Genomic DNA, 25887 nt, shown 5'->3' with positions numbered 1-25887 from the left:
TTTTTCTGATTCAAACATGTAGAGCAACGCCCAGAAGCAAATCCTCGGCCCGTCTACCGCCATAAAGTGCTTCAGGAGGCGGTCACAGGCTCGCAGCAGAGAAGAGCGAGGCTGTCGCCCCACTATGGATTCACGAGCGCTACCTGTTTGTTTTAAGTCCTCAATGGTGAAATTTCACATACAACATACAAGCTGCCATTTTATCAGGTGCCTTTTATGGTGTTGACCTCATAAAATCAGACAATGATTTGAGCTTGGAATACATCATCATGGCAATCATGAGCTACAGGAATCAAAGGAAGGTTTGACATGTACCATTGGACGTGTAGCTGCATCAAGAGGATGCATCCACACAGATATCTACATTCAGCTCCAGCTATTTCATTTGCACCATACATCCACACAGATATATCTGCAACCGAACACACAAGGAAACTTGATCTCATCGAAATGCCACTTGGTGGGTGATGCATTCATTACTTGTCACAATAGAGTTCAGCAGCCACCACTAGCTGGCTCAATGGAACTATGGAGACCATTGCCCCTGAGCTTCATGCAGTGCTCCTCAGCATCTGTTTGAGAACAAATAATTACAATTGCTAGGCCATTGCGGTGGGCCTCTTGCATAATGTTTACAGCATTATCAAGTGTCATTCCTGGAATCACCTTCATTAGCACTTGCACTACGTACTCACGCTTGTAATTATCGTTGTGCAAGATCACGCGATAAGGAGTAGCTGTTTTCCTAGATTTCCTGAAAAAACAATAAGACAATTGTTGTTGAACATATTGTAATTTGTAAAAGGAAAACATGAACACTTTCATTTACCAAAGAAAAAGGCTGTTGACGGAGAAACGAAGAGCTTTGGCATACATAATTTCTGAATGCAACAGTAGAAGGTTTGATATTCAACATAAAATGAGATCACAAGTTTTAATTGCCTAATTTAGTCAATTATTAAGGAAAATGTTACAATGGACATTTGAACATAAACAAGAAAACAGATGTGTAAATGACCAGCCAACCAGAACATATCCATAACCAACTTGTTATGACTAAAGAAAATGGTGTTTGAAGGGCACGAGTCACGTTGGAAATAGTTATAATGGTGATTGGATGTTCAAGCATGCGTGCAGAATTTCTAAATACAATTGATCCTTCAAAAGACATGGCACTGTTAATATCTAAAGAGGAACCTGTTTGGTTCCTACAATAGACAAGCAATGGTGATATAAGCGATTACACCGAGGTTAAGGTGCAATGTCTTTTGAAACACTTTTAGATTCAAAAAAACCAACCCTATTCCAGCCCTTCGTGACTAGGGTATGCTGACTATAATTGAAGGAAATTTCTTACATTAATGATCACTAAGACTAGTTCATTATGATAGAAGGCAAACTTGCTGAGAAATTCAACATCACAAGAATAGGGATCAATTAGGTGTTAAAAGTGTCAAAAAAAAAAAAGGTGAGAAGAAATTGACCATGCACCTTGTGATAATTAAATTGTAGAAGAGAATTGTCATAAGATGGTTCCCACATTGTCTTTGTAGGAATATGCATTTTCCCTTTCATTGTGTGTTAGAAATGTCATCCAACAAGGGTCATCAAAGAATAATATCGGCAACATTATGGGAAGAATATTACATTATATTTGACAATATAGTCTCCTATTCAGATGAATATTAAGCAACTTTATGTGACAGATAAAGAGGTTCAGTCACCAAAGAACCTTCATATGAATGAGGGTGAGATTCAGGTTTGAGTTGCATTCTAATTCTAGTGAGTGTGTTAGTAGAGATTAAATCACGCAACTTGATTTATTTAATTATAAATTTACACATCTTATTCCTATACAACAACAACGATAACAAAGCTTTTATCTTACTAAGTGGAATCGGCAAATGGATCTTCTTATGTTGGGGTTATTTGGACAACGATGGTTTTCTGAATCGCAAGAAGGGTTTGCTGGACTACTTCGACACATCGAGGTATTTCTGGAAACAAGGAAAGGATATTTTGAAAAGGATTTTTGAGGATAATGCGGCTATCTACTCTGCCTCTTGATTTCTTTTCTAGAATGCCTTTTCGGCTTACAATCACTTGGAGATTGAATCTCCTTAAATAGACCCTTTAAGAAGAATATGAAGAACCCATTTACTCTATTCCTTTTTCCCATACTTTTATTTACTTCCTTCTTTTTCTCATGCTACCTACCACGACCATTAAGTGCTTTGATTAATCTAACACCAAGATTATTAATTACACTTCAGTTAACATCTTACACCATTAGGTCAGATCCCCTACTATATTCTCATATATATTTAAATGAATTTTATCCTATTTTATCATTACTAATCAAGTCATTTATATGAATCCTCCTACATCTTATTTCCATATTTTCAAAATTTAGATGTTAGTTTGTTTGCATGTAACATCTATTGTGTCTAGCTAGAATACATCTCATAAAATCAAGTCCCCTAAATTTTTTCTTAGATTCAAATACGTTTGCTAGCTCTTTCTTTAATGATCTATCTCGCTCAATGATGAAGTGACAGGTTTAGGTTGGTATTGGATATTTGTTAATGTAGGACTCTTCCTTTTATTGATTTGACAAATTCATATTATTAATAGATTCTTTTGCTCTCTAGGTTGTCCAATTTACCTTTTCTACTTTAATGATAGGACCCTTACACCTAGCATTTAGGTCTCCTAAAATTACAGTGGTATTTCTTCATATTGTGCTCATATAAGAAAGTAATGATGCTCATAAAGTCAAGAAGCACAATATAAATGGAGTATCAATGAAAAGGATATTTATATTACTGAACAATAGAATGATGGATTCTAAAGGCATGATGAATCTTTTTTGATAGGAGTGTGATAATTGACTCAATTAAGCCATACTTTAGGGCATCTATTTATACTGGGGCAAGTAAGCTCATGTTATGATAATCAATGATCGAGTGATGGAGGAAAAAAATGAAGTGACAAAGTGAGGTGGAGCAAAGGTGGGCTATAATACCACTTAACATGATTGCTATCTCTCGGGGTACTAGGGTTTCTCTAGATTCTACAAATCACGAGAATATTTTAAAGCTAAATCTGGGGAAGAGAAGGGAACTAAATAAGTGTGAGGGCCCCATCTATTATCTTATAGGGTACTAAGATAAAATTAGTCCCAAAACTTATTTCCAAAAGCTTCAGCACAGCTAAAATTTTGAACCTTGATTGACATAATCGAATAAGTTGTTATTAACATAGTTCACGAGCCAGTACAACATAATAGAATGAAGCATTTTGAAATTGATATACATTTCATCGAGGAGAAATTAGAGAGAAGATTAATTTGTATCCCTTACATATCTACATATGGATAACTTGCAAATATAGTAACCAAGGAGTTAAGTAGCTTAGTTCAAAGCATCATATCCAGGCTAGAAATGATAAATACTTATTCACCAACGTAAGGGGCTAAATTGAGGGGAGTATGGGAAATCATAATTTTGTAACCATGTAACATGATTTAAAAATTAGGTTGAAAAATATTTCATAAATCATGAGATCATGATTTTGTAAATTACAAGATCATGATTCCTTAAATTATGGGATATGATAGTGTAGTTAGTTCTGTAAAAGGTTTACTTTTTAAAGAAAAGTTTATTAGAGTTTTTATTAGGATAATTAGAAAGTTTGTTATTTTATGAATAATAAGTTGCTTATCAATATATAAAAAAGGAGCAGGATCCCATGGATGAAGCTTTTAAGTTAATATAATTTCTAGTTCCATCATTACCCCATCCTAGCTCTTAAGCAACTTGCACTTTTTATCCCATTGCTTTGAATTCATTTAAAACTCTTTTATTATTCTCTTTATGATTACAAGCTCGAGCTTATGACCCTATCTTAATAATATTTTAATGATAACCACCTAGGCTCCTGCTTAGGCGTCAAGCTACTACCTAGGTGCTAAGTAGTGGATTGAATGCTTCTTGGTTGTAGTCACCTTTTAATAACCATGAAGAAACAAGCATGAAGAAACAAGCGTTACCAATGATAAATTGCCCTATCTTTAATCTGGTTGTGGTATATAGTCGAATCAACATCACAAGGGCAAATTGGATGAGGGTCTCAGCTCCCAAACAACTTGAATTAATCACATTGTATCAACTGTTAACTAATATCCTGAACTAGATTTGACTTTACCATGAATTAATGCTTTAAACCTCATAAACTATTCTGATTTTAACAAGCTAATTTTCAAACATTATTTCTTCTGAAAAAAATATATGCAATCCATGTCTAGCTAATTCAATTCAAGTCCATTGATGAGATAAAATCTAGCTATCCAATCCCAAATAATTGGGAACACATAGAATCCATAGATGAGAAAAAAGAAATCTAAGTATCTGTACCAAATAAGTGGGACTCATTGCTTGCAGTTGTTGTAGCCTTCTTTTAAGATACGACACTTTGGTATTCAAATGCATCATCTTATAAAATTAAATGAATCAATATCTTCAACTTACAACCGCAAGACACAGAAAATTGCTGAAAGGGAGGTGTGCATACACTAGGGAGCGCAAAGGACATTTTTTTCATTCGACCTCATGATCACCTATATATCAAATTAGAACCTCACTAAAAACTTCCCTTTTGGCATAAGAAATGCTTTGCTGGATAATAAGCTCAAAAGGAATGTGATGAATCATGCCCAACTCGGTGACTAAAACCTTGAATACTAAGTAAACCTTTGTATGGGAATAAATAGACGTAACATAGTAAAGGAAATTCATGTTTCCTAGAGTCACAATAAAAATTTAATATGATCAAATAACAGTTCTATAAAAACAACTTGCATGTAGAAGAGAATCGTGTAGGAGATAAATCTAATTTATCTAAACAAGACTACATATCAAACATGACATAGATAAAGAAACAAACGCACAGTAAAGAATGGTGATAATCAAATGGAAACGGAAGCATATCAAAGAGTCCCAATTTTTAAACAAGTTCCTTATTCAAAGGCTATCATGGAGAAGAGAAAATGGTATATATTTCGCAGAATCAACCGATATTTGACTAAAAGGACTGTACCACCTAGACCCATCACAGGCACACTAAATTTCCACAAATATAGACAGAACCACATTAAAATCCCATTGGAACAGCCCAGGAGCCTATCTCAATGATTTGTTCCCAAAGATATTCACAAAACAGTGCATTGAAACACAGGAAGCTAACTAACCAAAACAATAGCGACTACAGTATACAAGATCAGAGAGAGAAAAAAAAATGGGATAAAGGGATTTATAGATACCTGGTTCGGGATTTACGACATGGTTGGGCGAGAGAGCAGTTCTGCTGCATATCGCTGTCTCCATGGCCAACCTCGGGATCTTCTCCTCTCTTGCTCCTCACTCTCTCCCATCACTAGATCGCAACTCCAAATCTCGGAAGTTTTTCCTTCCCGGGACGCAGATGCGCACGCAGAAGGAGAAGCCCGACATCGCCCAAGCTTCGCGGCGCCACTCGTGTTTGTCTGTGGCCATCCAAATAATAAGGCCAGGTCGTGGGCCACCGGGACGGCCCATTGAGTGTGAGTGACGCCCACTCTTCGCTTCCAAATCCGTGCGACTGATTATCGTTTCCGTATTAAAGTCCATCTGACAGATTAACAATAAACATTGCATGTGTAGGAGAACAGCAGAATTAAATCGAACCAAATTTAAATTTTTAATTTTTTTTTAATTATTGATTTTGTTTTAGATCGAAAAGAATATTCAGTTTGTCTCCATAAAATCAATCAAATCAAATCAATTAATGATTACATAAATAGTTAATGAATGAATTAAGGCCGCGTGTTCGAAGCGTTTGTTTTAAGGGCAAAGAGCGTCCTTATTTTTTATCCAAAAACAAAAAAAACAAAAAAAAAAGTCTCGCCCTATCCGTCTCTCTTATAAAATAATATAATTATTCTCAAATATATTATTAAATATTATTATCTCCTATTACGCATATTAAATTCTGAATCAATTGATAAATTATATAAGTGAAATTTAATCAAGACATAATGTTTGAATATGAGTAAAATTTAATCAAATCAGTTTGACTAGACTAGAAGACTAACAAGAAGTCATAGTCGATTAAACCAAGCAAAGAGAAGTCCTAATTGAGTGTGGTAAGGAGTCTAGGTAGTGGAAGTCTTAGTGTGGATGGAGTATGGAAGCAAAGAAAGTTCTCAAAAGAAGTCTGGAAAACTAACCAGAAGTCTTGGCGGATCAAGTGCACCAGGTAAAAGTCCAGACAAGTCAAGTGGACCAGATGCATGATAGGAAATCCAGACAGGTCAAGTGGACCAAATGTCGGGTGAAAGTCTAGGCAGGTCAGGTAGACCAGTTGTTTAGTAGGAAATCCTGAGGGGTCGAGGATCGAGACTAACCCAGTTGTCTAGTAGACCAGTTGTCTGTAGGAATTTACTTGTAGGTAAATTCTCCTGAATGGAGTTCCTAATGTAGGAACGGTAAGAGTCAGTCTAACCCAAGATTTCACTGAACATCTGAAGTTAAACTTACAGGGTAAGGGTTATGTTGCTTGCGTGTTTGTATGCTTATCTTACATGAATCAGGAGCTAGAAGCAAGATGAAGAAAGTATAAGTGAAGTAAATAGAGACAATCAAATGAAGTTCGGGATCAACTCAGGTCAAATTTGAGTTAATAGGATCTAGACGCCTGGATGGTCCAGGGGCCCCTATCTCTTCCAGGCACCCCCGATCCAGAAGAATTAGCACGGATAAGATTGAGAAAATCGAATCGCATCAGATCTTATTCAAGGCGCCCGGATAAGGCTTTCAAGTGCCCGGAAGGGGCTATATAAGGAGCTAGGTTAAACGTGCACCACAAGGATACAACTTCTCTACGCTATTCTATTTATCTAGTGATGCTGCTGAACGTAAACGGGGTCAGGCTTGTGCAATCAGAGAAATTTCAAGAGAAGTGCGTCGATCAGAACTTTCAGATCGACTATGACACATTGTTTGGTTATTTCTTTTGCACGTCTTACTTTGTGTTTTAATTTATATATTTTATGGACTGTAAAATGGATTTTTTTCGCCTTCGAACAAGGTTCGAAAAAGATACCACTAGTGTACGAGCGCCTCTCATACATAGGTCTTAAATGTGCTAACCCTTGGGGGTTAAGAACCAAGTAAATCCACTAACTTGTCCCTGCATATTTATCTAATTCCGATGTTTAATTATTTTTGATAGAACAAAAAAAAAATAAACAAAACGAACGCATTATTTACCTCCCTCTAACGTGTCCCACCGATCTTACACCCGAGTGAAATGATGTCGAAGGCTATAAAATAGGACTTCGGTGGAGGCTTGAAGATTAGCAAAATAATGATTTGTTAAATCCTATTAAAAGCCTTTGTATTTTCCTAATTAATCTTTCTCTTTAGATTCTTATAATCTTGCATAATCTAAAGATTTCTCCAACTTTAAAGATAGTTACTTCACAAAGCATGATCCATCTACGAATCATAAATCAATATATATATATATATACATCTATTTAGTTATATAAACTAAAATTTACATTTGAGTGGTAGATATTTTTATTAAGTCATAATAAATGAATATGCAACAAAAAGAATTAACCACTTATATATGTCTTCAAATTTCTCATATGCTTTATTATACATAATTATTTAAAATTTAATACATAAGTAAATAACCTTAATTTTGTTAGGCTGTCGCATGGACTTAAAGTGTGCCAGCGCATATTTGTCCGTCGGCTTCACATTGAATGCAAATCTCACTCAGAAATGAAAGCATGGCGGAGAGTGCGTACGGTCAAAACCCACTGAAAGTATTATAATATCATGCCAAACATAGCTCGATCGCTAAACCGAAGACGCATGTCGTAATACTGATAAACTTGCCATTAATACACGAGCTTGAGGACGATGACCAGTAACTGCTAACAAACTGGAGAAGTATCTAAATAAAGATGAGACAGAGATCGAGAGACTGAGACTGATGAGTGATGGCAGGGTTCGTATGGGCAGTGATTATAGCAGCTTGACCACCTCGGGGATGTCCACTGGGTAACGGTGGATGCAGTCCGTCCACGGGCCGTCCACCGGCGTCGAGACAGAGCGTAGGCAGCGCCATACCGCGCTGTTGCACTTGAACCCGCTGCCGAAGCCGATCATCCACACGCGGTCTCCGCGCCGCATGCGGCCCTTGGCTTCGATGTAACCCAGCTCGTACCAGAGGGAGCTGCTGGAGGTGTTGCCGAAGCGGTGCAGCGCCATGCGCGACGCCTCGACGTTGGCGGCCGACAGACCCAGGCTGCGTTGGAGCTCGTCGATGACGGCTCTTCCGCCGGCGTGGATGCAGAAGTGCTCGAAGGCGCGCTTGAAGTCGGGGATGTAAGGCCTCCACCCTGGCCGCGACGCCCCCATCAGGCGGCGTGCTACGAGGCTCGCCAGGAAGCGGAGTTGCTCCGTCACCGGCAGCACCAGGGGACCCACCGTCGTGATGTTGGTCTTCAGCGCCTCGCCGGCGATGGCCATGAGGTCCTTGGAAAGGTTGATCCCGGAGTTGCCGTCGCGGTCCTCCTCCTCGAAGACGCAGCGGTAGGCACGGTCGTCGGCTCCTTTATGGGAGCGCACCACGTGGAGCAGCCGGTACTTGGCGCGCCCGCGATCCCTCCGGCAGTTGGAGAGCAGAAGCGCGGCGGCGCCCATTCGGAAGAGGCAGTTGGGGAGCAGCATCGCCCGTTCGTTGCCGGCGTAGTAGTTGGGCGTGATGATCTCGGTGGAGATGACGAGGGCGTAGGAATTGGGATGAGCCTGCAGGAGGTCGCGCGCGAGGTCGATGGAGATCAGCCCCGCGCTGCAGCCCATGCCGGAGAGATTGAAGCTGAGGATGTTGCTGCGCAGTTTGTACTTGTTCACCACCATGGCCGACAGTGACGGCGTGGGGCAGAAGAGACTACAGTTGACGACGAGTATGTCGATGTCCTTCGGCTTAACCCCGGTCTTGGCGATGAGCTCGTCGACCGCGGAGAAGATGACGAGCTCAGCCTCGGCGCGGGCCGCCTCCAAAGAGGCACGCGGGGGTATGTAATGGTTGGCCGGCGGGAGGCACGTCTCCTCGCCGAGGCCGGAGCGCTCCAGAATGCGCACCTGGAACCGGACGCTCTTCTCGTCGAAGAAGGGCATCAGGCGGGCGTGCTCCAAGAAGGTGGCGAAGGGCACGCGGCAGTTGCTAGCGGGGCGGAAGCAGGCGAAGTCCACCAGGTAAACGGGGCGCGGCCGCGACATGAAGTAGGCGGTGCCGACGAGGACGAGGACGAAGAAAGTGGACAGTATCTGCACGGCGCTGATGCCGAGGGCTCGCCAGAGCGACACCAGCTCAGCCGGATCCTGCTTCAGCGCTTCGAGGAGGAAGCCCACCATGACGGGAACAAGGAGCACGGTCGCCATGTGGTTCGCCAGGTACTGGTACCCCAGCCTCACGTACTTAAGCTTCACCGAGCTCAAGAACTCCGGCGGGGCCTCCGACGACGGCATACTAACTCCGATCGAGCTTAATTGGAGGACACTCCCGATCGATTCACTAACACAGTAACACTCGTTTAGCGAGCAGGGAATTAAGGAGGTTGTTGATATATAGAGAGAGATTTGTGTGTTTGTGAGAAGATCTGGCTAGCAATGAATGTGAGTAGATGGGCAGTAGGTCGAACTTCAAATTGCCGCCCACACCCGCCGATCGATATTAAAACCTAGCAAAGTTTGTCGCGTTGTGGGGAGCTTGCAATTGCGTGTGACTCGTGAGTGATTTGTCCGTGTCAATTTTTTTTATTATTTATTTATTTTTATTTACAATTGAATTACTTAAAAATTTTTCTTTTGAATTGAATTATAATATTAAATGTAAAAAAACTAAAATAAAAAAATAATTATTCATGAGATGGGTTAAATTATTATCTTGTATTTTTTCTATGATACATTTGATGGGTAATTAAATTTTATTGATTTAAAATTTTTTTATTTAATATTATAATTTGACTCTTAAATTTTTAAAAAAAATCTTAAATATTTAATTATAAATAAAAAATAATTAAAAATAATATTTTTGTTCTGGATACTTCGATATGATGTCGGAGACAAATTGCATATTTTAAACCACATAAGCTATCAAAACAATAAATATATATTTTTTTATTTTTATTTTTATTTTTATTTTTATTATCTTTAATATTATACTTCAACTCCTAAATCCTAAAAGAAAATTTTCTAATGGTTTAACTCAAAAGAATAAATAAAAAATAATTTTTATTCTAAATTTTTTTATATTTAATACTATAATCTAATCCCTAAAATTAAAAAAAAAATCTTAAATGACTTAACTGTAAATAAAAATTTTAAAAAATAATTTTTATTTTAATTTTATTTATGTTTAATATTATAATCTAAAAATTTTTAAATCCTAAAAGAAAATTTTTAAATGACTCAATCAAAATAAATAAATAATAAAATAATATTATTTACTATTTTAAATGTCTGAAAAAATTTCGTCATCTATTTTTAAGACGCGTAAAAGATAGATAAATATATATATATATATAACGGAACGGCATGGATCCGTAGGTTGAATTTCTATAAGCATGGACCATCCTGCGGCCACGGGGCACGTGCGCAGCATGATCGACTCGCTGGCCGACATGTAACTGAATGATCGGTTTGTTGTATTCTTCATGTTGAATGATCATTACACTTATTAACGTATTGATATAGACATTCCAAAAGGGTTCTTATTAAGTAAGCTAAATTCTAGGGGGGTGTTCGCTTAAATTTAATATGCATTTCCCACACATTTTTTTTAAAAATCATAAGTCACACAGAGAGTGACCTAATTGCATTTATACTTTGTGCAATGTTTTCATAGATTACCCTAAGTTCATTTATAATTTTCTCTTACAAAATAATCAAGAATATTAAGTTAGATATATTTCTCAAATTAATTAAAAAGGTTCAATGAATCCATAATCTTAAAGTCGTATTTTTTCCTTCCTCAATTATGTCTCTAGCTACCCAAATTGAAATGTCTCAGTCCATTAATTTATTTGATATTAAATACAATTTAATGCCTATAGGCTATGCCAAACTTATTAGGGCTTTCATGCCTATACATTATATATGTCTGTACAACTTCATTCAATTTTCAAAATTATGTCAACTTTAACCGGCTATAATTTTACTTAACCTTAGATAAACCTTGATCTATATATTAATACTTCATCATTTACTAAGTACTCAAACCTCTGGATCTATCTGGGTTTTCCATCAATCAACACATGTTAAACTCTTTGTTGTTAATTAATTGCTAAACTTTCATCCATGTCTTCTAAAAAAATTGGAAATCCGTCATCCCAGCGGCTCCACACGGTCGGTCTTAGGATCATCTGTAAGGAGGTAATTAAATTGAGAAGTTATAGTTGATCACGATGGAGGAGGATATTGTCTCGGCTTTGCCAAGATTCAAACTTTTATCCTCTTCTGCAATTCTGTTCTGTCATAACCAACTCAGTTATGTCCCGGGAGCAACTTTCATCCATGTTAATATTTGTTGGACTTTCCATTTACTCAAATGCCTTATCAATGGATATGGATAGTCAAATCAAAAACCAAGTTGAATTATAAGTCAAAATCAAGACGAGTTCGAATTAAATTAAGTTGAGCTCAAGTTCAGTCAAGATGAGCTTAAGTTCGATCACACAGACTTAAGCCAAGCCTAGGTTCGATCAAACTGCCTTAAGTTGAACTTGAGTATGGTCAAATCGAGTTTCAACCAAATCAGCCCCAAAAGAAAACCTCAAGTCAATTTAGTCCGAGTTGCATCCGAATGCGGTCCGCCCAAATTAAAATTTGACTCAAAAATTATTAAAGTGTCGATCACCAAGGGGTACGTCGGTTAAGGCATTGATAACCAAAAGAGGTGTCTCTCGATAAAAAAACGAAAAGAGTGTGTCCTTTTGAGAACTAGGGTCATTCTTTCGCTTTATATTTAAAGGTAATCGGTTGCAGCATCAAGGCAAACAATTTAGAACTATCTACTCTCCTTACTTTTCTCCATTCATTTTCTTCACCTTTTCTTCGAGGTTTGACTTGAACATCGGAGGGACTTTGCCATGGTTCACATTTGCCTCTCTTCTAATCTCTTTCTAAGTCTTTTCAGACCTTTGTTTGAAGAATCTTCTTGTTACTCGATGTTCCGAAAGTCGACCTAGAAGAAGTTAGTCTATGGAAGTCCGATCTGAGAGAAGTCTGACCTGAAGAAAGTTTTTTATTGAAAGCCGAATCAATTGGTATCTAACCGGTCAAAATTACTCGACCGTGATTACTTTATTGAGTCATCTCATCCCTTAATCTTGGACCAGATCATCAATTTTAATCCATTTTGATATCATTCAATATTAAGCATTTACTCAATCTTAAGCTACTTATTATATTAGCTTAACTTAATCAACCTAAGTCATATTGCCTTCAATATTATTGTATCTACATAATATCTAACCATATTATTCAAATATTAAAGTGCAATCCTTGATCTATCATGACTAAACTAGGCGTATCTATACTAGCAATCTCCACAACATAACATATTTGGCGTTTTGATTACATTAACAATCTTTTTAACTATATGTTTGTGTTAGGCCTTTAACTATATGTTTGTGTTAGGCCTAACACCAAATCAAAGATCCTTACTATTCTAGTGAAGCATAATTTTTCAGACATCTATGACTTATGCACACAAAATCCTTACTCTTTAGTAGAGAAACATCTAACTCATTCATTCAACAAAATACAAACAGTGACATAAGAATAAAATTAAAATAATATATAAAAGCTTTGAGAAGATATATAGATCGTAATGGAGTACTTTGCCTTGAGTCTCTTTTATATATGGCTTGCAGTCATAATCCTACCATTTATTATTATAGTGACTATTAGCGGAATTGAGACCTTAAATCTTATGCAAATTGCGTGGTTGAAATTTCCATCAATTAAGCTCTATTTTTTTTTTAAGGATTTAGGATTTGAATTAGTCATCGTAGTATCAATCAATTAATTAATGCTAAATCGACTACACTAATCAAAAGGGAGATAAAAATGATGCATTATAGCACAATGCATATACAAACCCATTTGAGTATCTCACTCTTAATTAGTTCAAAAATGATCCATTAAATTGCAGCACAATGCATCTATAATTATACAAACCCATGTGAGTAAGTAATTAAAGCTCAAGGTTACTCTTGTTTGATTAATTCAAAACAGTCTCTGAAAACTATTTTTCTTATTTGTAACAAAGAAAAAGAAAGTAAGAAATCAAGATATCTAATCATAATTTAATCGCCATCACGAATCTCGTTGTCTAACACTTATTATTTCTGCATCCTCATCAAATCTTCCCAGTCTGATTCCACCAAATTAAAAGCTAGCTGCCAGCAAGATCCCTGTGACTCATTATTTAAGAACAATAACTCAGATGTTCACAATTTATTCACATTTAAAAATTGGTATTCAAAATATTTGTTTTTATTAAAATTTAAATTTAATCTTATTATTTATTTTGCCATTCCTTCCATGCCATTGCAAGGTATCCTTTTTTTCTTTAGCAAAAGATAGAATCTGTCATTCTAGTGGTCTCATACGATCAGCTCACAATCATTTGTGAGGAGGTAAATTGAGAAGCTGCAATTGACCACTACGGAAGAGAGCATTGCCTCGACTTCGTCGAGATTCGGCCCTTGTCCACTTCAACAAATATGTTCCGTAATAATCAATTCAACCATATCTCGGAAGCGAGGAAGACACTCCAATGGTGCTTTCAATGGTCCTAACCCTAAACCATTAAGGTCCTCAATAGTAATTGTATATATTAAAAGAGCACACCTGTGAGGACAAGATAAAAGACCCTTCCATGGCATTGCATGGAGAGGAAGGCACCCGATGGTGCCATCGATGGTCCTAATATGTACCATTGAGGTCCTCAATAGTAATTATGTTAATTAAAGGGGCACATATTAAAGAGTTCTGGTGACAGCTACTTTTATCGCTGAGATTTAATACTTCATTATAAATTTATAACGATGTTTGGTGACCACACTATTGTAGCTAATCAAGTTGACATTAATATTAATTAATATTCAGTACTTTTTATTTTGTTCTAAATGTGGAGCGCAATCAAAGGATATTAAATATTTGGATTGGCCGCTACGTGTACTTTCTGATTTACTCTAGTGGCCAATGGAAAACTTCTCATTGGACCGAACCGGTCACCCTCAGGGATAATCAATGAGACTAACTGAGATTTATCATATTTTTTTAATATTTAGTACTTTTTACTTAGTGTGATATTTGTTTTACTATTATATTTATATTTATTGCTAGAAGTATTATATTAGGATCAGTGCGAGTTATAGAGGGGTGAATAATTTTGATCGTTTCGATTTGATTTCGTATGCTCAAGTTAGCATGCAACGAAAATAAAATAATATAAAAAATACATAAAAATAAATTGATTTTACTTGGTTCACTATCTCTCAAGACGGCTGCATCTAAGCTCTAGTTCTAGCGGACTTTCTGTTGGGTTGCAAGGGTGCAAACATAGTCTCACATCTAAAGCACATGGAAAAGATCATGAGTTTAAAAGGATGGAAGATATCTCCATTGGTATGAGGCCTTTTGGGAAAAGTCCAAGAACAAAGCCATGAGAGCTTAGGCCCAAAGTGGACAATATCATGCCATTGTGGAGATATTTTGATTCCATCGGTACTAACAAGTGGTATTAGAGCGAGACTGCTCTTCACCGGACTAACCGCCGGAAGAGTCATGATCCAGATCTAACCATATGGGTTGAACCTTAAACAAAGAAAGTGGAGCCTGTTGGGTTGCAAGGGTGCAAATATAGTCCCACATCTAAAACACATGGAAAAGATCATGGGTTTAAAATGATGAAAGATATATATCTCCATTGGTATGAGGCCTTTTGAGGAGAGCCCAAGAACAAATTAGTCATGAGGGCTTAGGCCCAAAGTGGACAATATCATACCATTGTGGAGATATTTTGATTCCATCGGTACTAACAAGTGGTATCAGAGCGAGACCGCTCTTCACCGGACTAGCCGCCGGAAGAGCCATGATCCAGATCTAACCATGTGGGTTGAACCTTAAAAACAAAGGAAGTGGGTGCTCCTGTGTCTGAATCAAGAGGACTTCATCGGAACCGCCAAGAGCCATGAGATCTAACCATGTGGGTTGAACCTTAAAAACAAAGGAAGTGGGTGCTCCTGTGTCTGAATCAAGAGGACCAAACATCAGGTGAGAAGTCCTAGTAGATCAAGGGGCAAAAAGTCCTAGTTGCGACTAGGTGGGAAGTCCTAGTAGGTCGGGTGAACCGAGGGGCAAAAAGTCCTAGTTGCGACTAGGTGAGAAGTCCTAGTAGGTCGAGTGGACCGAGGGGTAAAAAGTCCTAGTTACGGCTAGATGAGAAGTCCTAGTAGGTCGGGTGGACCGAGGGACAAAAAGTCCTGGTGGGTCGAGGATTCAGACATCAAACGGAGGCTTTCCGTTTGAGGGGAGCCTGTGATCCTTTGTTTGAGGGGGGGATTGTTGGGTTGTAAGGGTGCAAACATAGTCCCACATCTAAAACACATGGAAAAGATCATGAGTTTAAAAGGATGAAAGATATCTCCATTGGTATGAGACCTTTTGGGGAGAGCCCAAGAACAAAGCCATGAGGGTTTAGACCCAAAGTGGACAATATCATACCATTGTGGAGATATTTTGAATCCATCGGTACTAACAGAGTCTGTGGTCCTTTGTTTGAGGGGGGATTGTTGGGTTGCAAGGGTAAATATAGTCCCACATCTAAAGCACATGGAAAAGATCATGGGTTTAAAAGGATGAAAGATATCTCCATTGTTATGATGCCTTTTGGGAAAAGCCCAAGAACAAAGTCACGAGGGCTTAGGCCCAAAGTGGACAATATCATGTCATTGTGGAGATATTTTGATTCCATCGGTACTAACACTTTCACCACTAATTTTTTCTTAATTCTCAGATATATTTCGAAGACGAAGAAGCCTCTTATAATATATATATTTCTTGCAACAAACACACTCAATACAATTAGATACAAGGTACAAATGAAATTAAAGTAAAACAAACTTTACAAATAGAAACTTTACTTTGGATGTTTCTTTGTCTTTTTGAATTGCCTCTTGATGGTAGGAAATACAACATCACTCTATCTCCAAATCCTCAAGAATCAGCATTGAAAATCCTCCTTGAAATCCTCTTTATAAGGCTGCTATTCTGACTAATTTTCGTCTAGCTAGCAATCAATTGCTAGACTTCATCAATCGATTGTCATCAAATCCGTCCATTTAAACATATAAAATGTCTCTTTTTAATCTTAGCAATCAATTGATATACCTACCAATCAAATGTCAATCTATTGTAATTGATTACTGCACCTATTGTGCTCTACTACAGTGTCAACAATCGATTGCTTTTGTGCTCTCAAATCTCGAATTTGAGATTTTGGAGTCTATCGATCGATCGATACATTTTATGAATCAACTGATACCCTATTTTAGACTTACCAAAATTGTATTCTCATTTATCTGATATTTAATTGATCTCAACCTATTAGGACTTGTTTTGCTCAACGTCCAATATTTGTTGGCAATTTCTATTGCCTAATATTCTATCGACCTACTGGGACTTCATCATTGTCAAACATCTCATCTTCCTTGACTTGTTTGAACTTCTCGTCTCATGGCTAACATTCGGTTAATTATGACCTATTAGAACTTCCCTCATTGCTAAGTGTGTGGTTAATCGTGACCTATTTAGATTTTTCTCTTGTCAACTCCTCGTTGGGTTTCTGATCACCAAGTGTCTGATCAACCATGACTCATCTAGATTTTTTTCTCCCCTTATATGCCAATTTCTCATCGATCTTTCAATCACCAGGTGTCTAATCAGTCGTAAACCCGCTTGGACTTTTCTCATCTCATGGCAATACTACGTACGTTGGACCTCCAATGTCATAAGTATCTGATTAATCTTGATCTACTTGACGTCTTACTTTATATCTTTATCAAATAATATATTGATCAACATCTACCATGGTCACACTCTACTATATTAGTTAAATATCAAAACTCTTCCACTCAAATCATTTTGAGCTTGAACAATTTGATCAATCTTAATCCGAAATCGATTCCACCAATAAAAAAAATAAGTTGACGATGCAATGTGTTGCTAGGAGTTTTCGATCGAATCCATGCAATAACTTCGCGGCAGGGCCACAACTCAACTAAAGTAGCGGGGAGCTCGATCAGTGTGTCAATTCAATTGATACTACGATCCTATTCTATTACACTGACCATCCAACAACTAAATTTAATTGACAGACTAAGTTTACATCTCATCAATTAATAATATTTACATCTTGTTACGTTCAACAATATAATCACATGATTCATCTTAACGGCATTCCAATTGACTCATATTATACATAGACAAAGTCCTTAATTACTTGAGCACAAGATTTTAATCAACCAAGTAGTCAGCTAAGAATCTTAATTAATTCAGATAAATTTTAGTTAACTCAATTTTTAATTTTGCTCGACTTAAGCCCTCATAATCTTTTGAGATTAAGTTCATATTTCGATGATGACCAAGAACTCATGTTTCCCTTCAAAGCCTCTCTATTTAATCTAAATTAAACTGTTAACTCATGTTTCCCTTCAAAGCCTCTCTATTTAATCTAAATTAAACTGTTAATTAAAAAATTATAAGTCATACAATCTGTCATAACTCATTATCTAGTGGTAGTAGTTTTACATCTCCGGTCTCTTCATCCTACGGTCTCTTAGATGTCCGATCATCATTTTCTAAACTCATTGAGCTTTGAGGTAAACTAACTTGCAACGTCAAGTCAATTATCACAACTCAATCTCATCGAATTATAAGATTTATAAGCTTCATGTATATGTTTCCAAACCCAAGATAAAAATCTTAATTAAAACTCTTTGCCAAACAAATCAAAAAATATTAATCAAACATGACCATTCTAGGCATAATTGTTTTTTATTATTTGACAAACCTCTTTAAGTTAGGGAACATATATAGAAATTATGAATTTAAAATTGTAGCTCCTCTTGCTTCTAAGCTTCCCTCGAGTTAGGGTTAATTTTATCAATCAGGCACAAGCTTTACTAACTTAAATCATTCTTGTTCTTGCTTTTGTGATAATTTAAATTTAAACACATGTAATCAATTAATTAAGTCCAAAATTTTTGATAAACCTTTCTATTCCGAATTCAAAATTTTGACCTTTTGATGACAAATCATTTCTTGTCTTTCTATTTGGACTCAATTGTTGGGTTGCAAGGGTGCAAACATAGTCCCACATCTAAAGTACATGGAAAAGATCATGGGGTTAAAAGGATGGAAAGTATCTCCATTGGCATGAGACCTTTTGGGGAAAGCCCAAGAACAAAGTCATGAGAGCTTAGGCCCAAAGTGGATAATATCATGTTATTGTGGAGATATTTTGATTCCATCGATTTTAACAAGTGGTATCAGAGCGAGACCACTCTTCACCGGACTAACCGTCGGATGAGCCATGATCCAGATCTAACCATGTGGTTTGAACCTTAAACAAAGGAAGTGGGTGCTCTCGTGTCTGAATCAAGAGGACCAGACACCATGTGAGAAGTCCTAATAGGTCGGGTGCCCCGAATTGCAAAAAGTCCTAGTTATGAGAAAGGGCTCTCCAGACGGAGACTAGCTTTCGAGCTTTCTACTGGGAATAGGGGGTGGTAGGTCGGGTGGAAGTCCTAGGTGGGAAGTTCTCGGGTGGACCGAGGGGCAAAAAGTTCTGGTGGAAAAATCAAAAACTTGAGCTGCGGTTAGGTGGGAAGTTCTAGTAGGTCGGGTGGACCGAGGGGGGTGGTAGGTCAAAAAGTTGCGGTTAGGTGGGAAGTTCTAGTGGGTCGAGGATTCAGGGGACGTTGAGGAGGGCCTGTGATCCTTTGTTTGAGGGGGGTTAGTTGGGTTGTTATGAGAAAGGGCTCTCCAAGGGTGGGCTTCCGTCTAAGAATAGGGGGTAAAAATCCTAGCTGCGGTTAGGTGGGAAGTTCTAGGGGTCGGGTGGACCGTCCTCCACATCTTGAGGGGGGCCTGTGAGTTGCAAGGCAAAGATCATGGGGTTAAAAGGATGAAAAGTATCTCGGCTTAGGCCCATTGGCATGAGACCTTTTAAACCAAAGAATAAAGCCATGAGAGCTTAGGCCCAAGAACCAAACCAATCAACTAGACAAGATGATAGATAGTTGTGAGAATCAATTGGGCAAAAAGATTTGAATGTTGCTCCTTTGATCTAGCTTATTGGGTAAGCAAAAGTGAGTATGTTTTACAATTACCTTTGGGGCATGATTTAGTTGGTTACTACAGAATCGACTTACTACAATAGACAATAATCGAAACTCGAAGCCGAGGTAATGCCCTTTTATCGTCAATAATTAATGTATTATTTTACAATCGATCAAAAGGTCATTGTAAAAACAAAAAATAAAGGATGTTTTATAATTACCTTTGTACAATTTCACATCTTGGTTACTGCAAATCGCACTTACTACAGTGCATAATAATCGAAACTCGAAGCCGAGGTAATGCCCTTGGCTATCGTCAATAATTAATGTATTATTTTACAATCGATCAAAAGGTCATTGTAAAAACATAAAAATAAAGGACAATGTTTTCTTTTGCTTCTTCTGTACAATTTCACATCTCACAGCATTCATGGAAAATTTTAGGAAGAAAGAAGAAGGGCAACCTCGCCTTTCACTTGAACGAAGCGAGAAGCGAGAACTTAACGTGTAGCTTAATCTTCCCTTTCTCCGCGTCCAACTTTGCACCGGTCACTAGCCAATGCCCGGGACTATGCTGAGGCCCCTGGCATAGTTGCGTAGTGTCCACGAACTTGAGCAACTTTTGGGCCGCCACCGGCACCGGCGGACCCCTCGGGAAAATGGCGGAGTCCACCACCACTTCTCGTTCCCGCTGCGGCCCTTTCTCCTTCTCGATGCCGCCGGAATTAAGTGCGGCACTCATCGCCGAGAAAAAGTTTGATTTTTGAGAAAGCCCCGACGGGCCTCGCCGCCATTGCGACCGACACACGACGCAACCGCGCACCTCGGTGTACAGAAGCCTGAGGTGAAGCACGTTATAGGACTCCTTCCCTTTCACGTGGAGTTGAGCTCCGGTGACGATGAACGAGGTTCCGCCGCCGCTGGTCGTCCAGAGAGGGTCGTACTTCACCGGGATTGTGCAGACGCGCGTGAACTTCTTTGATTGCACCGGCTCCAAGTACCCTTCTGCGGCAGCGGCCACAATCGTATCGGACGACCGCCAGAAGATGGCCGAACCGGGCTGGACTCCGATGAACGTAGGAGTCAGAGAGAGGTGCTCCAGGTGGATGGCCAGCCTGAACATGTTCCAATTGAAATGTAATTTCCGTTCATAAGATCATGCTCTGTTTTCTCACGTAGAAATTGTTTCAGGAATTCACCAACCTATCATTTTTCTTGCCTTCGAGGTGCAGTCTCATTCCCGTCACTGGTAACTTTCTCACGACAACCTGTTTATTGTACCGCATCAATGACCATCATGCATTCATATGGTTCGAAAGATCGATAGTGTGGATGCATACCTTAGTGGTGTTGACATAGAGCTTAGGACCCATAAGGTTGAAGGTAAGGGAAGGGTTAGGAATAGACATGTTGGACATGGGGCCAAGAGGTAGATCATTGTGCATGGGAGCCCAAAGCCTATGGCACTGGAAGTCCAAAAAGTAACTCAAATCTGATAGAGGAGGTTTATCTGAAACAGTTGCAGGGATTAGATCTCTCTTACACTAGTGAATTACAAAAGGTTTTGGCTTATATTGTTCGGTATTTACATCGAAGGTAGAGGTTGATGGCATGTGATAGGAAACCGCAGCCAGGGAGCCCCTTCAGCAGGGAGGTGATGGGGACGAAGGTGAAATTGATGACGTCGGGCGTCGCCGGCACAGTGGGGAGCCACTCGCCGTGGCTGCTTGCTGAAGCATCGCCTCCTCTCTTACAGCACATTACTGTCACACCCTGATCGAAGCAATCATTGCAACAGGACGTACGGCGGCATTTAATCATACAACTCGCACTCGCAATCTAGCTAACAAACTCACATCTTTGCTGAAAACGCGAGGAACGCCCTTGAGAAACTTGGCCGGCTGATCAAACACATTGAAAGCCTCCGGTACCTGTTAATAATTAAACATTGTTCATGCGCATTCGGGCGAATTACAGACAGAGATGCAGACCTTGATCCTATGCTCTTTCGATTTCCAATGGAGCGGTGGGAGAACGCATGCGCCGGTGAACAGCTGGTCGCCGAGATTATCAAGGTGTAGCTTAAGCTCCGACGGAGAGAGAGTGGAGGACTGATCCTGCTTCACGTAGATCACATCCTGCCCTCCCACACTCAACCCTGTTATTATGTGCGTGCCAAATTCTTCAATGAACCTGCACACGGAAGGCGTGCTGGATTTAATTCATGCAGTGGTTGCAGCTCATAGTCGAGGAAATTCGAGAACTATGTGTTTGACAAAGTGTCGAGCAGATGGAGAAATTTGCAACTCGATGACAAAATCAACACCTTGCGATTGCAGCGGGGTCCCAAGTCGAAGGGACGGCTTGGACGACCCGTTTGGTGAGCGTGAGAGGTTGGCGTTCGATCCGGAGGTCGAAGAGGGTGACGAAGTAGCCGTCAATGGCGAGGAACCTGGTGCTCGACGCATCCTGCGCCCATGTGCTCCCTTCGAAGCCGAACGCGTAATTGAAGAGGCCGCAGGGGATTTTCCCTGCCATCGAGCTCCTGTGGTTGAACAACTCCGACATCTGCAACTTTATCAAGTTTAGGATTATGCTTCACCTCCCCAATCAACAATTCAACCATGCATTCATTCATAATCCTTGTTCTTGCTGTTAAAGCAAGCAGTATATTGATCTCTTCTGCAAGACAAATTAAAGAATAGTGAGTAATGTAATCAAATTACCTGAGTGAACTCGAGCACGTCCGACTGGAATCGGATGCGATCGCCCTTATCGCAGTTTATGTCAGCCGGCACGTCCCTGCAGGAGCCGAAGCCCGGCACCGCCAGCTCTCGCTTGTCTTCCTCGTTCAACGCTACGAGCCTCAACTTTCCCCGGCAGTACTCCGGCCGGAAGTCGCAGGTGACGTCGAAGCCCATCCCCAGCCACCCCACAGCTCTCTCCACAACTCCGGCCATCCCCGCTAGCTAGCTAGCTGGCTCTCTGTCGATCTCTTTCGAGCAAATTGAAGGTCACTCCTTTGTTCCTCCCTGCTATCATCCCCTTCTCCACTTCCTTGTTGCGTACGATCATGAAGAGTTGATGTACTTTTGTGTGTACACAAACAATAGTGTTCCTTGGGGTTCGTCAAAGAAGACTTCCGGATTGATATATTAAAAATGTATACGAATTAGGCGTTTACTTTTTCATCCTTGACTTCAGAAATTACACCTCCAGGGTTTCCAAGTGATTTGTATCGTATCCTTACTTCGAGTAAAAGGGCTAAAGAGGTCTTTTGGTACAGTTACACTGAGCTATCTTCATCCTTTAGCATAAACACTTTATTTTAATTTGTCTAAGTATTGATGTGATAGAACAACTATTCTTTATGTTTGAAGAGGGAAAAAGAATAATGCTCCCATCTCAGGATGTAATGTGAACGTTTCAGGGGATTCAGTTGACCGACGGCGCAAATTTGGCGGCGCCGGCGCAGATGGGATTTGCTAAAACGAAATTACCGAACCAGATTAATCTCCATTATTTGCTAACGTCCTCCGCTAATTTTAATTAGCAATCCTGTTCGTAATCCGACATGGACGGGAGTAACTATCCTTTAATTTTTTAAAATCAATAGATCAATAGATTTAGGCTAAATCCAGTATTAGTCGTAGTAAAAAAAATTCCATTTAGATGTTATAACGTGAAATTTTCTGTTAACGAGATGAGATTGGAATCTCCATTTGAAAAAAAATTTCTACAAATACGCCGTAGCTGAGGATCGAACCGTGGATATCTGAATCACAACCTGAATGTCCTACCGTGATACCATAATGGACCGTAAGAAGAAAATGCGGAAGGCGCCAATTCTGGAGTCTGACTAAATGGCTCAAGTCAAAGTCAACAGAGTTGTTTGGAGATATATCGGCGTGGGTGAGGCCTTGGCACAAAAGTCAGTCGTGGTTTCACATCGACGCTTGAAGACGTTCAAACTCCAGTTGTTTCCCCGAAATAAAAAGTCAACTTTTTTATTTTTATTTTTTTAAAAAATAATATAAAAAAATAAACTAAAGACTTTACGGTGTAATTCTGTGTCACGTCGTTGCAGTGACTGGAACATATTGCCACGCGTTACACTGGCTAATTTTGTTTGTTAAAAAATATGAAGATATATAGTTTTTTTTAAATAATAAATTAATTTATTATTGCACAATATGAACAAAATACAAATAATTTGAACAACATAATTTATTCATCGAAATTTCTCTTTTCTCTTTCTTAGATATTTTATGAAGTTGGAGAAATTTTTTATAAAAATCTAAACTTATACAATAGTTAGATAAAAAAATTATAATATAAAAAAATGGTTATTAGATGGAACACTTATTGGCTTGATTTCACTTGAATATGATTGCTCTGAATATGATCATGAATGTTGTCCAACTTTCCCCTTGAACCCCTCTTTATTGAGTCATCGCTTCCTCAAACCTTAAAATATAGATCACTTGACTCTTACAACCCACTTAAGAATTATCTTTATACTTTCACCTTGGTCCACAAAGTCATTTTCCATTAAGTTGTAAGTCCTCAAGATGTAGACTTTAGCTTATTACAAGCGCCATCCTTCACTCTTTTACCTACATAATATTGAGTTTTGATATGTGTATTTTAATAATTTATATTTCTTTAAATATGTAGCGAAAGTGTAATAAATAATTTATTATTATCGACGCATAAAATTCATATGAGGATATACACGTATATATGCAAATATAATCATAGATAACAAGCATAAATAATTTATACCTTTTGGATATCGCGTGGTAGAAATGACATCAACTAGCAACTTTTAAAAAGGATGCATCTATTTGTATCCACGTCGAGATCTCCTTGAGATAACTTTTCTAAGTCACATGTTGTGTCTCCGCTTTGATACTAATCGAAGAAGGAAAACAAACTATCCGAAAGAAGACCTACGATCCGATTTCATATTCAACGGCTCGAAACAACCCAACGATATAAATCAAATCGAACAAAAGTGATCACACCACCATTTGAAGATTGAACAAGCTTAATATACACTCTATCAAGTCCTTACACAACTCCATGCACACATTACAAACATAAAAAAAACTTAAATCAATTCCTAATACATCAAAAACACCATAGTCGAACATAGCCAGAAAGGGAATGATTACAGGGGCAGAGCCAAGAATTGCATACACCTCTTACACTAAAAAATTGAGGAGGGGGGCCGCCACCATCACGCCCTTTGGCTCCGTCCGATAACAAATATGATAAAGAAATTGACTAAGAGTGTTTTGACAAAGGATAAATTTGTGTTTTTTGATAAGTGATAGAAAGTCCTAATGGGTCGATAATAACTATATGTTAGACATCAAAAGTCGCAGATCAACAAGATAAGTATGTGACAATGAAAGTCTTAACAAATCAAAGAAGACTAGATGATCAAATGTTTGATAAATGATGAAATCCTAAAGTAGTAAACTCTAACTAAGAGATGAAATTCCGAAAGTATAATGAAGTCTCGGAAGCATAGAGATTTCTTGGCATGCTGAAGTCCCAAAAGCAAGATAAAATCTTAGAGATAGAGGAGTCTCTTAACTATGGAAGATATCCAAGATAGAAAAAGTATAGCCACAAGCAAATCATAAACTATGAATATAGTGGTTCTTAGGAGAACCGTGAATCATGTTATATTGGTTTGCTCAGACTAACTGGTTATCGACAAGAATCAACGATCCTACAAACGATCCTACAAGTAGATTTGTGTGTTTCGGCTAAAAGAGCATTGAGGCTGCTCAGAAGAGACCTCTGTGAGATACAAAATTTTTGGGGTGTGGCTATGAGAACAATGCACTCGAGGTGTTTGTCAAAACATCCCAGTGACATTGCTAGTGTTGTTCGGAGCGACGAGAAACTTGTTGCTCCATAATTGATTTGAGATTCTGAAGAAGAGATCAATCCTGGTCAACAACAATTGCAGGAAGTAAAAGAAGTTAGGTACTTGACGTAGCCCATTAATTAATTGTTCTAGCCGAAGGCATTGACGTTCCTACAATTTGATGCTGACACATTAACGCCATTAATGATCGCAACCTGCTTTATCTTTGAAAACATATACAACTGAAGGATCAAGGGATGATAATGTATTCTTCTTACAAGCTGACCTATATAGCCAGTATATATATGTTGGAGGTAATTACAATTAAATGCAGGTAGATTTTGACATTTGGAAGTCTACTTAAATGCCAAACTTCTCACCATCGCAATCAGTTGGACTTTAAGGAAGATTACAGTTAAGGAGCTAGCAATAAGTGATGTAATGTTTCCCAAGGAGAAAGCCTGAAAGAGTTCACATGATCAGATATCGTTCGGTTTTATCTGAAGCTAATTCAGTGTGAAAGTTTGGACGAGCA

At 38.6% G+C, this 25887-nt stretch overlaps 3 protein-coding genes across 3 annotated transcripts; all 3 read right to left on the bottom strand.

Annotated features, from left to right (window-relative positions):
* Positions 1–308: 308 nt before the first annotated feature.
* LOC141832450 (ATP-dependent Clp protease adapter protein CLPS1, chloroplastic-like) lies at positions 309–5504 on the bottom strand. Its single transcript, XM_074719953.1, has 2 exons — positions 5321–5504; positions 309–754 (listed from the first exon to the last, which is right to left on the bottom strand). The coding sequence occupies exons 1-2, from the start codon at positions 5368–5370 to the stop codon at positions 496–498; spliced, it is 309 nt and encodes a 102-aa protein (XP_074576054.1). The 5' UTR covers positions 5371–5504; the 3' UTR covers positions 309–495.
* A 2350-nt stretch (positions 5505–7854) lies between these two features.
* On the bottom strand, positions 7855–9666 carry LOC141831623 (3-ketoacyl-CoA synthase 6-like). The gene has a single exon (XM_074719018.1). The coding sequence runs from the start codon at positions 9582–9584 to the stop codon at positions 8076–8078; it is 1509 nt and encodes a 502-aa protein (XP_074575119.1). The 5' UTR covers positions 9585–9666; the 3' UTR covers positions 7855–8075.
* Positions 9667–19744: 10078 nt separating this feature from the next.
* On the bottom strand, positions 19745–22516 carry LOC141832187 (MACPF domain-containing protein At1g14780-like). The gene is made up of 8 exons (XM_074719675.1): positions 22195–22516; positions 21795–22036; positions 21460–21661; positions 21325–21399; positions 21058–21241; positions 20809–20978; positions 20672–20736; positions 19745–20583 (listed from the first exon to the last, which is right to left on the bottom strand). Exons 1-8 carry the CDS (start codon positions 22426–22428, stop codon positions 19941–19943), a joined length of 1815 nt encoding a protein of 604 aa, XP_074575776.1. The 5' UTR covers positions 22429–22516; the 3' UTR covers positions 19745–19940.
* Positions 22517–25887: the final 3371 nt, after the last annotated feature.

This window comes from Curcuma longa, chromosome 7 (genome assembly GCF_044706935.1).
Source record: "Curcuma longa cultivar G26 ecotype Majalengka, Jawa Barat chromosome 7, ITB_CL_G26_1.1, whole genome shotgun sequence".
In the NCBI taxonomy this organism is placed as follows: domain Eukaryota; kingdom Viridiplantae; phylum Streptophyta; class Magnoliopsida; order Zingiberales; family Zingiberaceae; genus Curcuma; species Curcuma longa.
This window is presented reverse-complemented; position numbering and strand designations above follow the sequence as displayed.